Source organism: Pongo abelii, chromosome 15 (genome assembly GCF_028885655.2).
Source record: "Pongo abelii isolate AG06213 chromosome 15, NHGRI_mPonAbe1-v2.0_pri, whole genome shotgun sequence".
In the NCBI taxonomy this organism is placed as follows: Eukaryota; Metazoa; Chordata; class Mammalia; order Primates; family Hominidae; genus Pongo; species Pongo abelii.
The window spans coordinates 67,444,768-67,458,072 of NC_072000.2; the positions used below are offsets into that span (position 1 = coordinate 67,444,768).

At 42.3% G+C, this 13,305-nt stretch overlaps 1 protein-coding gene across 1 annotated transcript in view; it reads left to right on the top strand.

The window, feature by feature from the left end:
• Window positions 1-3,146, top strand: part of RHOJ (ras homolog family member J) — an 86,473-nt gene extending 83,327 nt beyond the window's left edge. Inside the window, exon 5 of the mRNA XM_002824827.6 lies at window positions 790-3,146. Coding sequence (XP_002824873.2) covers window positions 790-936 — 147 coding nt within the window. The 3' untranslated portion in view covers window positions 937-3,146. The remainder of the gene's footprint in view (window positions 1-789) is intronic.
• Window positions 3,147-13,305: the final 10,159 nt, after the last annotated feature.

Genomic DNA, 13,305 nt, shown 5'->3' on the forward strand with positions numbered 1-13,305 from the left:
GGCAGGTGCCTGTAATCCCAGCTACTCGAGAAGCTGAGGCAGGAGAATCACTTGAACCCAGGAGGCAGAGGTTGCAGAGAGTCAAGATGGTGCCACTGCACTCCAGCCTGGGCGACAAGAGCGAAACTCCATCTCAAAAATAAATAAATAAATAAATAAATAAATAAATAAAGTATGTTAAAACTAAATAATAATACCAATTGGATATTACCTTGTTGAGGGATACCTTAAAAGAGGTACATTTTAATCAAGAATGACCTATAAAACCATATCACTCTCTCTCTTTCTATCTGCTTTATCAACCAAGCTGACACTTTGCCTTTTATCATACCAAAGAAGATACATATCACTTGTACATGATTTAGACATTCTGCCTACAAATGAGAGGATATGAAAAACAAGATCATGCACCCCTGTTCTTCACAAAACATATTTAAATTATATCATTGGTTTTGAATTGTCTCCTAATTTTTTAGATCTTTGCATTTTTGATGTTCTTAGGAATAAATGGCTATGGGTCAATTTTAGGATTTACTGCTTTCCAGAAGTAATCCACAACCATTTATTGCTAATAAAGGAAAGTAAAAAATACAAAAATACAAAAAAAATAGGAAAACAGATACAAATTGAAATGAAAAAAAAAAAAAAAAAAGACAATCATAATCCAAACCACCCCACAGGCTGTTTGTAGGACAGGCAGAAGCAAGTGCTTGTCTGGGCAGTGAGTTGATACCACTGTGCTTTTCTCTCTTTTTTATCTCTCATGCCTTTCTCTCTTTTGTGTTTAAGATCGGAGCACAGTGCTACTTGGAATGCTCAGCTCTGACTCAGAAAGGTCTCAAAGCGGTTTTTGATGAAGCAATCCTCACCATTTTCCACCCCAAGAAAAAGAAGAAACGCTGTTCTGAGGGTCACAGCTGCTGTTCAATTATCTGAGGTTGTCTGGGATCTGCCTCCACCCCATCCGGGGATGAGAATGGCAGCCAATCTCTGCGGCCAAGCTCCAGCCAAAAAGGAGGGCACGACCAGAAAGGAATTCCCTTTGCACGGAGGCTTGACCCACCACCCTGTGAGCCCTCCCAACACAGCACACTAGTCAGCTCACTGCCACGACCTCCCTGCCAGCCAGAAGCATCCGTACTGCACACTCTCTGAGAATGCTGGGTCTGGATTGCAGACAGTGCCGCTGCTGATCGTATCAAAAACAAAGTCAAAGGCCATCTTACATTTTACAAATCCCCAGCTCATGAACGTGAAGCTGATAGGAAATCACCCCAGGGAACCCGAAAAAGAAACTTGGTTCCTCTATTGGTGGCCTTACTTGATGTCTTTTACAAAACTTGGGACTACAATACTAACCTTTTTTTCTGAATCTGCTGTTCTGCCCATGTGTCTCACATTCATTTGTATTATTTCAAGAAATGTACTAATTTCCAGTTCACTCAGGCCTTACAAATCCATACCAAATTAGCCTAAAGACAAGGAATTTTATATTCATTTCTATTTTCAGCATGTTTCTACCAAAGCTATTAGAACCAACACGTACCTCTGAATGCCTGATTATAAGAAGACACAAGAAGACTTTAAAAGTTTTGGAAATTTACAGAGCCATGATTTTTGAACCTGATTGAAAGAAAACCATCTGAATTGTTGCAGGTCCACATTTTTGCCAAAGATGCACACTATAAATGCCTAGTAGTGGCCTGATTTTTTTCCATGTATTGCCATGACAAACTAAAAATGAACTGTGTTTAAGAATGTAGTATTTCTGTTTTTCATCCAAGTTGATTGGGGAAAGAATATGACAGGATCCATCTTTTACAGTATTGTGTATTCAGTAAAGTGGACATTCCTGCTCCTCCCTTCCCCCATTGCATGCCCTCTTCCTCCCTTGATTTCAGTTTCTCTCATGCCCGGATCCTTTTATTCTCCCCAGTTATAACCCAGTTATAAAAGAAAGATCTGAGCATAAAGATATGTGTTTAAAAATAACTAAAAGTAAAGGAAAGTGCCTTAATTTTTCTATTTGCTTCAACTGAAAGTGCTTCTCAGCTCACCCCATGTAAGTTCTCATTCCATGTAAATGACATTTTCCAGTTACAACTGGTACTGAGATATTGCCTCTCTCTTTCCTTACTCATCCTCCCAAATGTCTTTGTGGGAGCCATATCAGTGGATACCAAGCTCTGTATCCATTTGTCCCCTGCCCTCCACAATGTGTGACATAGAACAGGGAATTTGGCCCTGGGAAAGTAAAAGCTCCCAGTAAGGAATCCTGTGCCCAATCATGTACAACAATTCCAAACATCCAGGAATTTTTGTATCATAGAGCGAATTACTTCCTATCTTTTCATTAGAGGCTATGAGGGCTTCTAATTAGTCTTAGTTGCTTATAAGTGCCCTGGAATCACCCAGGTAGGCACTTAATTTTTTTTTCAATTGCATGAGCAAAGTGCTTCTTAGCAGTATGAAATTACAATTTTAGTTTAAGACTTTCCAGATTCAAGCACCCACTGTTGGAAAAAGCCAGCCTTTCTAATCTCTTCTGCTACTGGAATAAGCACTTAAGAATTGCGTGATAGCCAGACACCGTGGCTCATGCCTATAATCCCAACACTTAGGGAGGCTGAGGTGGGTGGACCGCTTGAGCTCAGGAGTTCAAGACCAGCCTGGGTAATATAGTGAGACCCTGTGTCTCTATAAAAAAATTAAAAATTAGCCAGTTGTAGTGACACACACCTGTAGTCCCAGCTACTCAGGAGGCTGAGGCAGAAGGATCACTTGAGCCCAGAAGGTAAGGCTGCAGTGAGCTGTGACTGTGCCACTACACTCCAGCCTTGGTGACAGAGCAAGAACCTGTCTCAAAAAACAAAAAACAAAACAAAACAAAAAACCTACATTTCCAGTACTACTTCCCTTCTCTCCCATCTAATTGCTAAACATTTTCTTTCATACGCACACACTCCAATGACTGGAAAAACGGGAGTTTCAAGTCAAAGCTTGACATTTAGAGAAAACAAGGACTTTCTGCCTTTATAAATGGAAATCAACTGTGTATGAACTATAATTCTGCAGAGGTTATGAATTCATCCTTTATAAACAATAATGAACTTTTAGTCCTGTAATAAATGAAATGTTATTAGGCAGCTTTGTTGCATGATTGCATAGTTACATTTGCTAATGAGCCACTCATTTCTCATTGATGGGGATGAAAAAATGAGAGCAGTATGTTTCCAGGTGTGCGCACTCAACAGGCAAATAGCTCCCAAGGTCACCACTTCCCTAATGGGCCACAGGAAGTAAGTTGATCATGATGGGGAGATCACTCTGTCACCCAGAACCAGCAACTGGATAGAGACCGTTGTTAGTGTCTGGGTAGAGCACAGGCTCCCAGGGGTCTTAAGAGCTAATTACTGAATAAAACAATCTAGAACAAAGCAACCTAAACAAGTTAATGTCATTCTGCCAAATTAACCAGTTATTCCTTGTTTCATGGCAAGATCGTTTGTTTCACTAAAAAGTGTTTTCTGCTATAAGATTAAACTGTCTTCTGAAGCCAAAGATAAGAAGAGACGTAGAGGCCAGGCACGGTGGCTCATGCCTGTAATCCCAGTGCTTTGGGAGGCCAAGGCGGGCAGATCATGAGGTCAGGAGATCAAGACCATTCTGGCTAACACAGTGAAACCCCGTCTCTACTAAAAATATAGAAAAAAATAGCTGGGCATGGTGGCGGGCACCTGTAGTCCCAGCTACTCGGGAGGCTGAGGCAGGAGAATGGCGTGAACCCGGGAGGCGGAGCTTGCAGTGAGCCAAGACCGCACCACTGCACTCCAGCCTGGGCGAAAGAGTGAGACTCTATCTCCAAAAAAAAAAAGAAGAGACATAGAAATTTGAAGAAGGGTCCTTTAATGGTCCACACCATCTTCCAAAGTCAAGAAGTGGCAGCCGATATCCATTTGAAAGTAGACTCCTAGCTTTTCAGAGCTAGACAAGGCCTCAGAAACTACAGTTGAATTCCTCATTGTACCAATGAGAAACTCAGGCCTAGATGGGTAAAAAGAGGTAGGTGTGTTGTAGCAGTGCTGGGACAGATCTCAGTTTTTCTGCTTCCCATACAATCCTCTTCAACCCAATACTACAATGTATTCATTATCACACATATTAAGCTGGAGTTTTGTAGCCATGTTATTAGAGTTGCAACTGTGTATCCTATAGATTCCAGCCACATTTTAAACACATAATTTCATGTAGTTAGGCCACTAAAAATAAAGTAATCCATCAAACTAGTAATATACTAGAGAATTTGACCTACATACTAAGATACCTGAAATCCACAGTATATGGCAATTTAACCCCCATCTAATAATGGCTCAATCAAGTAGCTAAACATATTTATTTCACTCAGATGGTTGCTTGTTTGGTAGAATGAATAGACTCCTTGGGCTATTTTGGGAACACAAAAGGACTAGGACACAAATCAAAGCCACATCCACAGTAAGAAATCTGGGCTGATTTCTGCCAAGAAAAGTTACAAAGAATAATTACTTGATCACGTGGGAAAATTTTGACATAAAAGAAGTAATGGATAAAAAGAAAGAAAAATGAACACTTGCTGAAGACAGTAATTATAGCAACCCTAAACCAGAAAGCACTAAGCCAGGAAGTCTAAAACTAAGTCATACACATATGACAAGGTGCGGGGGTTGGTCCTGAGACTTCAGTGAGAATATGTCCGATCAGGATATGCAAAGAACCATTTGGAAGATTTCTGGTTCATAAGAGAAGTACCAAATGAAGTGGATGTGACCATACGCAATTTGCATAGGACCCCCAAGGAGGAAATAGTATGACATGGTAGTAAAAAAGCAATCACGACTACCCTCACAATTTTAGGAGAAAATAAAACTAAATCCAGAATTTGAAGCCAACAACAATTAAAAAATGTCATTATTTAGGGTATACGTTCCTGTGGGCAGTACCTTGCAAAGTAGAACATCTTCAGGAAGAAATATTTGACTTGAGGTAAGGCTTTCAAGATTGTCATATTACACTCATAAAGGCAAACTCATCCTTGAGACCAAAGTGATAGAAGATTAGAAATTAAGGCCTTGTTTTAAAGAAATGTTGACATCATACTGGAAATTATTATCCAGCTACTTACACATTCGTTTTTAAATCCATCCCTATGTTTAGCTGCCAAAATGCAAACTGCGCATTCTCTCTCAAAAGAGAGCGCCACAGGTCACCAGCTATTATTCTCCTAGGAGTCATTGAGTAGTCTGCCCAAGTACACATAAGGAAACTCAACAAACTATTTTCATTTCAAGGACCATTAGAAACAGAAAGGAAAAGAGAAGGTCAGGGAAACAGTTTCTAACAAAGGAGGTGAGGCACTTTGAAAAAGAAAATATTTAGAGAACGGAGAGGAAGCTAAACCCAAACAGCCAAAATGCACAGCTGACAATTATTCCGGGAAGTTGGTAACTTCTGCCTGGTCTCTAGAAGCACAGGAAGAAAGGACTGTTAGCGTGAAGAACACTCCATGGTTCTGGGTATCTAGGCAGTCAGTCAACAGGGCTAACCATGTGATAATCCTGGGTAATTCCAACTCACAGTTCACTAAAAAACAAGTGGAACCCTGGGCAAAGCCCTTTGGGTCTTTAATAGAAATGGAGGACATCACCCTCTCACTTTCTCTGCTTCTACACAGCAGGCAGTCAAGGAAAACTTGCCAAGAAATATGAGTGAATAAATGATTTTGAACGTTTCATTGAGCAGGAACATGAAAAGGATGATTTGGGGATAGCTGGAAGGATAGTTACTTGTATGAATAATATTTATTCACCGTCAGTGAGATATTTCTCAATAGAAAGATTGTATTTAAAATGTACAACCACAATAACAGAAAAAAAATACGAGATAAAGCAACAGTTCATGGTGCCACAATGGTCAACAAAGACCAGAAAGGAAATTAAAGCACAAGTTCTACTCAGCAGCACTTCAGCCATCAGAAGCTCCGCCGTGCTATTTTGAAGATCTCTTTCAGTTAGGGGACGAATGAGTCAAAGAGGGCTTGGCTGCTCTGTGAAATGGTGAGATTCAAGTTCAACAATAGTTCTTGGCTTTGAAATTCCACTACCGGAAATTAGAGTAAAATCTGCACCATTAATCTTGGTCACAATCTTATGTTTTTGTCCTTAGAGGATATTATGTCAAAAAACTAGGGTTGCTTCAGTGTGTGCGTGTGTTTTAAATATGTTCTACTTTGATCATTTCATTTTGTTCTATGAGTTCTGCAGTGACTCAGAAGCTCCATGATACTATAACTGGAGTAATTTTGTTGTATTTTTAGCCATGTCCTCCAAGCCTCCTGGTATATGCTGTGATCTTTGCCGAACAGAATCTGATCAGTGTTATAGGGGAAATGATGTGTGAGGCTCTACGAGGAGAGGGTCTCCAGGGCCCACACCTGAGTCATGCCTTGAAGCAACCTCAGCACACTTAGCCTCCCAGTGATTCTGTGCAAGTCTGTCTCAATCTTTTGAGCTTATGTTAGTTCTTTGGGGAAAAAAAATAGAAACAACTTCTGAATAGGGCAGTATGTTTGGGGCAGCTTTGTGAATACATATCTAAAATTACCTCCATTTGCCATTTTTTAAATCAATTTTTTTCAAGCAATCAGATTCTTTTTTCCTAGAGGAGCTGTGGGCAAGAAAGCTAATGAATTCTACATCCTTCTCATCACCTGGTTTAAATTGTTTTCTGCTCTGAGTAAACAGTAATTACTGTTTAACTACATCTCAGCAGAATTTTATCCCAATTGCAACAGTTCATATTCCTCCTAATGTAATCTCTGCAGAGGAAATGATCGTCAAGGGAAGTAGGCTGACCTGCTCACGGGATGGCGTTCTTACAATCTGCATCTTATGTAATGGCGATTCTGTGTGCCTGTGTCATAATTATTGGAATATTATGTTATGCTTTTTTTTTTTTTTTTTTTTGAGATGGAGTCTCACTCTGTCCCCCAGGCTGGAGTGCAGTGGCACAATCTCGGCTCACTGCAAGCTCCCCTCCCAGGTTCACGCCATTCTGCCTCAGTCTCCCAAGTAGCTGGGACTACAGGTGCCCCCCACCATGCCCAGCTAATTTTTTTTGTATTTTTAGTAGAGACGGGGTTTCACCGTATTAGCCAGGATGTTCTCAATCTTCCTGACCTTGTGATCCGCCCGCCTCGGCCTCCCAAAGTGCTGGGATTACAGGCGTGAGCCACTGCACCCAGCCTATTCTATGCATTTTTTAACATTACAATTTATTTTGTGCCATGTTCTGACTTTTAAGTCATTAAATCGTCTTTTTTCTATTCATATTTCTGGGAAATCTAAAGGTGGCTCCATCTGCCATTCCAGAAAATTGCCTTCCCCAGGCCTCTGTTAGAACAAGAAATTCTCCAGCCCTTTGTGACTCAAGATGTGGCCTGGGAACCAGCAGCGTCAGCATTACCTGGGAGCTACAAAGGACTGTGGAATTTCAGGCCCAGCCCAGACCTACTGAATCAGAATCTGCATTTTTAACAGGACTCCCAAGTGATTTGTATACACAGTGAAATAGGGGAAGTACTGGTCTCTGAGACAACCAAGTTCATCATCAGTCTTTATATCCAAACATACAGCTGCCTAATGAAGAACCATCAACTTAGCCTGTCTCTCAGATGCTACCTTTTGAGTGTTCCTTAGGCTAATATTTGAGTTGCTCACATTTACTGGATGAATAAAAGGGCTGTCAGAAGTCTTTTCTTTTTCTTGTCATGTGCTGCCCAGCTGCAGGAAAGGAATATGCATATTTTAGAATCAAAAGCAGAAAAGCAGCATCTGGTTTGCTAGATCTGCTAGATCTAAAGTACTTCTGTTCTGAAAGTCTTTTTCGTGTTTATTAGGGTGAGAAAAAAATGCTCCCCCAAAATTATTTTCCATGAAGACATAAGAAAGATTCATGGTACATGAAGTTTTATAAACTCACAAAGTAAAGATAAAACAAATTTCTGAGGCATGAAACTTTTGGTAAAATTTCTGTCTTCATTGCTTAAAACACGGAGCTCTAGATGACAGAATAAGGGTTGATTACAAACAACTTGTCCCCTAAACAGGACACAGACTCATGCCAGAGACTCATGTTGTTATTGCCTTAAGCACTGATCAGAGTTTTATTAACTTTCTAGACATATTTTTACTAAACATCACTGGGGACCATGCTTTGTTCTCCCTGCCCACACCCCACCCTGTGTACAAGAGCCCTTTAAAAATTATACACAACCACGTACAGCAGCCTATCCTCTTATTCAAATCCTGTTGTTGCTGATGAAGTCCTGAAGGCAAATCACACCTACCTTCAAACAAATCAAAAAAGAGCACAAGGACCACCTGTGCTCTTGTACCTGCAAATAGCCTAGCTAATTTTTTCACTAGGATGTCAGTGATTCGGTCCCACAATAAGGACCTGATAGCACTGTGCAGGTGCAGTCATTAAAGGCCCACCTCTTCTAGGAAGCACCAACCACCTCCCTCTTCCTGCAGCAGGCTTCACTTTCCATTTGCAGACACAGGTCTGACATTAGGACATTCAATCAGGTGTTCCTCATGCTCCAAGCAACTGGAACCCACCTGTGTTCCAAGATTACCTTTCAACTGAAAAGCTTTTAAAGGCCAGGCACAGTGGCTCACGCCTGTAATCCCAGCACTTTGGGAGGCCAAGGTGGGTAGATCACCTGAGGTGAGGAGTTCGAGACCAGCCTGGCCAACACGGCGAAACCCCATCTCTACTAAAAATACAAAAATTAGCTGGGCATGGTGGCGTGTGCCTGTAGTCCCAGCTACTTGGGAGGCTGAGACAGGAGAATGCTTGAACCTGGGAGGCAAGGGTTGCAGTGAGCCGAGATCGTGCCACTGCACTCCAGCCTGGAGTCCATCTCAAAAAAACAAAAAAAAAAAACGCTTTTAAACTGGGACAGCTGTCACCTCTGGGAGCCACTCAGCTAGCCAAAGCAGCTAACATTCTTGGGTTTCAGCAAATCCCAAAACAGAATCTTACCAAAGATTATTTCTTTTTTTTTTTTTTGGATAGAGTTTCACTCTTATTGCCCAGGCTGGAGTGCAATGGCGTTATCTCGGCTCACGGCAACCTCCATCTCCTGGGCTCAAGCGATTCTCCTGTCTCAGCCTCCCAAGTAGCTAGGATTACAGGCAGGTATCATCACGCCCGGCTAATTTTGTCTTTTTTTAGTAGAGATGAGGTTTCTCCATGTTGGTCAGGCTGGTCTCGAACTCCTGACCTCGGGTGATCTGCCTGCCTCGGCCTCCCAAAGTGCTGGGATTACAGGTGTAAGCCACCATGCCCAGCCAATTATTTCTCTTTATTGTAAATGTATCCCTGATTTCTTCCTTGTAACCACTGATGCAAGCAGCCAAAAGGGCTTCTACCACAAGGGCCTGCCTATCTTTCTACAGCCTGCCACAGCACGGCACCCCGACCCAGCAACTTCTTTTCCCAGGCCACAAAGGAAAGTCTATTTTATCCTCTTCGAAAAAAACTGGTATCAAGAATCCATTTGCCTTCAAGAATACATTTACTTGTAACCTTAAAATGTTTAATTCCCAGTGCCTTTACTGTTAACGGTAAAATGAATTCCCCATCCAGGATAACTAAAGGTCTCTTTTCATTTCAATAAAAACATTACTACTGAATCAGGCACATTGAAATGATCACGTGCTGAAGGAGAGAACCCTCCCTGCCCTGCCCTTGCTCAGAGCCCACACATTCTCCTTCCCTTGTCTGCAGCATAGAGGTTGGCATGGGTAAATTTATGGTACATTAGTTCCTGTCGGCTTTGTCCTGAAGTTGGCTCAGATTTTGTTAATGCTGAAATTTGCAGTTGAATTCAGTTGGACTTTGCTTCTCATTAATGAGTTGACATTGCAGTGGGGAGATGTTTCAGCATTTGCTCCTTGAGCTTGCTCAAGCAGGAGCCAAAAGCTGAACAAGATCTTCCTCTTAAAAATATGTCCAACATATTTTAAAATGCTGGATAGTTTAATTCCACTCAGTAAAACTGGTCCCCCAAAATATTTTAATTTTGATATGCAGATTCCAAGAAGAAATGGAAGATGGGAGGTTCAAAACAGTCTGGAAGCTTAGATCGCCTGACTTTGACGGCTCACGCCTCCATGTTGGGTCACCTGAAGAAATTTTTTTTTTTTTTTAAACAGAGTAGAGTAGAGTCTCGCTCTGTTGCCCAGGCTGGAGTGCAATGGTGTGATCTCAGTTCACTGCAACCTCTGCCTCCCAGGTTCAAGCGATTCTCCTGCCTCAGCCTCCCAAGTAGCTGGGACTACCGGCATGTGCCACCACAGCCGGCTAATTTTTGTATTTTTAGTAGAGACGGGGTTTCACCATGTTGGCCAGGCTGATCTCGAACTCCTGATCTCAAGTGATTTGCCTGCCTTGGCCTCCCAAAGTGCTGGGATTACAAGCGTGAGCCACCGTGCCAAGCCATCACCTGAATAATCTTTACGTGAGCAACACGGTAAAACCAAGAAAGCATGATCTGTTCATACATTTCATGTAGAAAGAACTTGCAAACTAACAGGATAAAATTTTTATTTTAAGTGCATAATTCTGTATGTATATACTTCCTCGAGATAATAACTATTAATAGTTCATCAATATCCCTTATTGTGTATGTGTACAGTTTATTTTCAGTGAATAAATTCTCTTTCAAACGATTTTAACTCATATTTGCAACTTGGAGATAGTCACATTTATTCCTTGCTTGTAATTCTTTGAAATTACCAAAAGAAAACAACTATTCTTATCTTAGTATTATTGATATTCTTTATTAAAATAAAATGTTTTTTGTCTTTTAGAGAATGTCTGTTTGTTTGGTGTTGTCAGGGGCGTGGATAAGGAGGTGTTTGTATTTTTGGCTTTGCGTGACTTTCCAAAAGCCCCAATGGCTCACAATCAAGGTCAAAGCATATAACTAACTGTTCTTGTGTATCAGGAAGCCTTTATTAAAAAAACTCAATTATTTAGTATGCTAAAGAAATTGTACAGCCAGAGGAACTTAGGGTCAAATATAAAGCCAAAGAGCTTGGAAAGGTTTACTTTATTTCTGATAATGAGGACCTGGAAAAGAGAATAGAATAATCTGTCTACATTTCTTAACATTGGAGACAAATCCCTGCCTTACATTGCCAATTACAGTGCTTTACACCGCTCCCCTTATTTTCTCATCCTTCCCTAGTTCTTGTCCCAGATATCACCTGCTCAGAAGGCTTCAGTACCCTCTTCAGACATTCTAGGATCACAACCACAAGCCTCTAAGCCTACTAGACTTCCCTGTATACAATTCCAAACAATCCCATTCATTAAACCAACGGATTGCTTGAGCCTTGAGCCTGGGAAGTCAAGGCTGCAGTGAGCCAAGATCGTGCTACTGCACCCCAGCCTTGGTGACAGAGACACTGTTTCAAAATAAAAAAGCTCCCATGGAAAAATAAAATTCCAGGAAATTCCCCCTCTTTTTACCATTTATTAGCTACAAAATAACACATTTCTGATTCTAACAGACCCTCTGAATGAAGCGGACTGCTCCTGTAGGACCCAGGAGACCCCCGCCAAAACTGTGAGTGCCCCAACTGTGGAAGGGGGAAAGGGAAACCCTCCTCTCCTGAACACACACCTGCACTGGAGAAGATGAAGTTCTGTTTGCTGGAAAAGTTTCCAACTTTACCAGAAGCTGAGTCAGTTTGGAGAGCCAAGGGAAATACAGGGGTACAGGAAGCAGCAGAAAGGCCCTGGGAGCTCGCTGGGTCCCCAAGCAGCCCATTCCTGCATGGCACCATAGGGATCCATCAGGAGGGCGGCCAGAGGAGCAGGGGGTAAAACTCCACAGGGAGAAGGAATTGTCTAGCTGAACTTTGTAACAGTTTGAACTCGGTGAGAAGCCTCCTGGCCAGAACTTAGGGGAAGGTGCAAATCTGGTGTCCAGACTCCACAGGCCGGGGAATAACAAAGCCCTTTTCTTTAGAAGCTGGGAGGCGGATAGCCTGGGGCAGGTTTTCAAGCCCATATTGCCCTCTGCCTAGAAATGGTGTGGGGGGCTGTTGGGTGGGGGGGGCACAGTGGGAGTGAGACAGATCCTTTGGTTTCCGTGGGAGCTGCATGAGGCCTGTGACTGCTGACTTTCCCCCACTTCCCTGATAACTGGCAAGACACAGCAGAGGCAGCCATAATCCTCCTGGGTACACAACTCCAGTGGCCTGGGAATCTCACCCCCATCCCCCACAGCAGCAGCAGCAAGACCTGACCAAGAGTCTGAGCTCAGACTTGCCTAGCCCCGCCCCCACCTGATGATCCTTCCCTACCCACCCTGGAAGCAGAAGACAAAGCGCATATAATCTTGGGAGTTCTAGGGCCCCGCCCACCACCAGTCATCCCCATAATACTACAGCAGATGCTCTCTGGAAAGCGCCACCTCTTGGCAGGAGGCTGACCAGCACAAAAATAGAACATTAAACCACCAAAGCTAAGAACCTTCGCGGAGGCAAGATTTCCTTGAGAGGTGATTCCAGTTGGTTATTGGGGGTGGTGGGGAGAGAGAGAGAGAGAAAGAAATAAAATTTATTCCCGGCAGAAGACACCACATATAGACAAGTAGAAGAAAGAAATTCAGAGCTCAAAGACAAGGTGTTTGAATTAACCCAGTCCAACAAAGACAAAGAAAAAAGAATAAGAAAATATGAACAAAGGCTCCAAGATGGCTGGGATTGTGTTAAACAACCAAACCTAAGAATAATTGGTATTCCTGAAGAAGAAGGTAATTCTAAAAGCTTGGAAAACATATTTGGGGGAATAATCAATGCAGACTTCCCTGGTCACACTAGAGACCTAGACATCCAAATACAAGAAGCACAAAGAACATCCAGGAAATTCATAACAAAAAGATCTTCACCTGTAATCCCAACACTTTGGGAGGCCGAGGCAGGCTGATCACGAGGTTAGGAGATCGAGACCATCCTGGCTAACAAGGTGAAATTCCGTCTCTACTAAAAATACAAAAAATTAGCCAGGTGTGGTGGCAGGCACCTGCAGTCCAGCTACTCAGGAGGCTGAGACAGGAGAATGGTGTGAACCCAGGAGGTGGAGCTTGTGGTGAGCCAAGATTGCGCCACTGCACTCCAGCCTGGGCAGCAGAGCCAGACTCCGTCTCAAAAAAAAAAAAAAAAAAAAAAAAGATCTTCACTTAGGTAC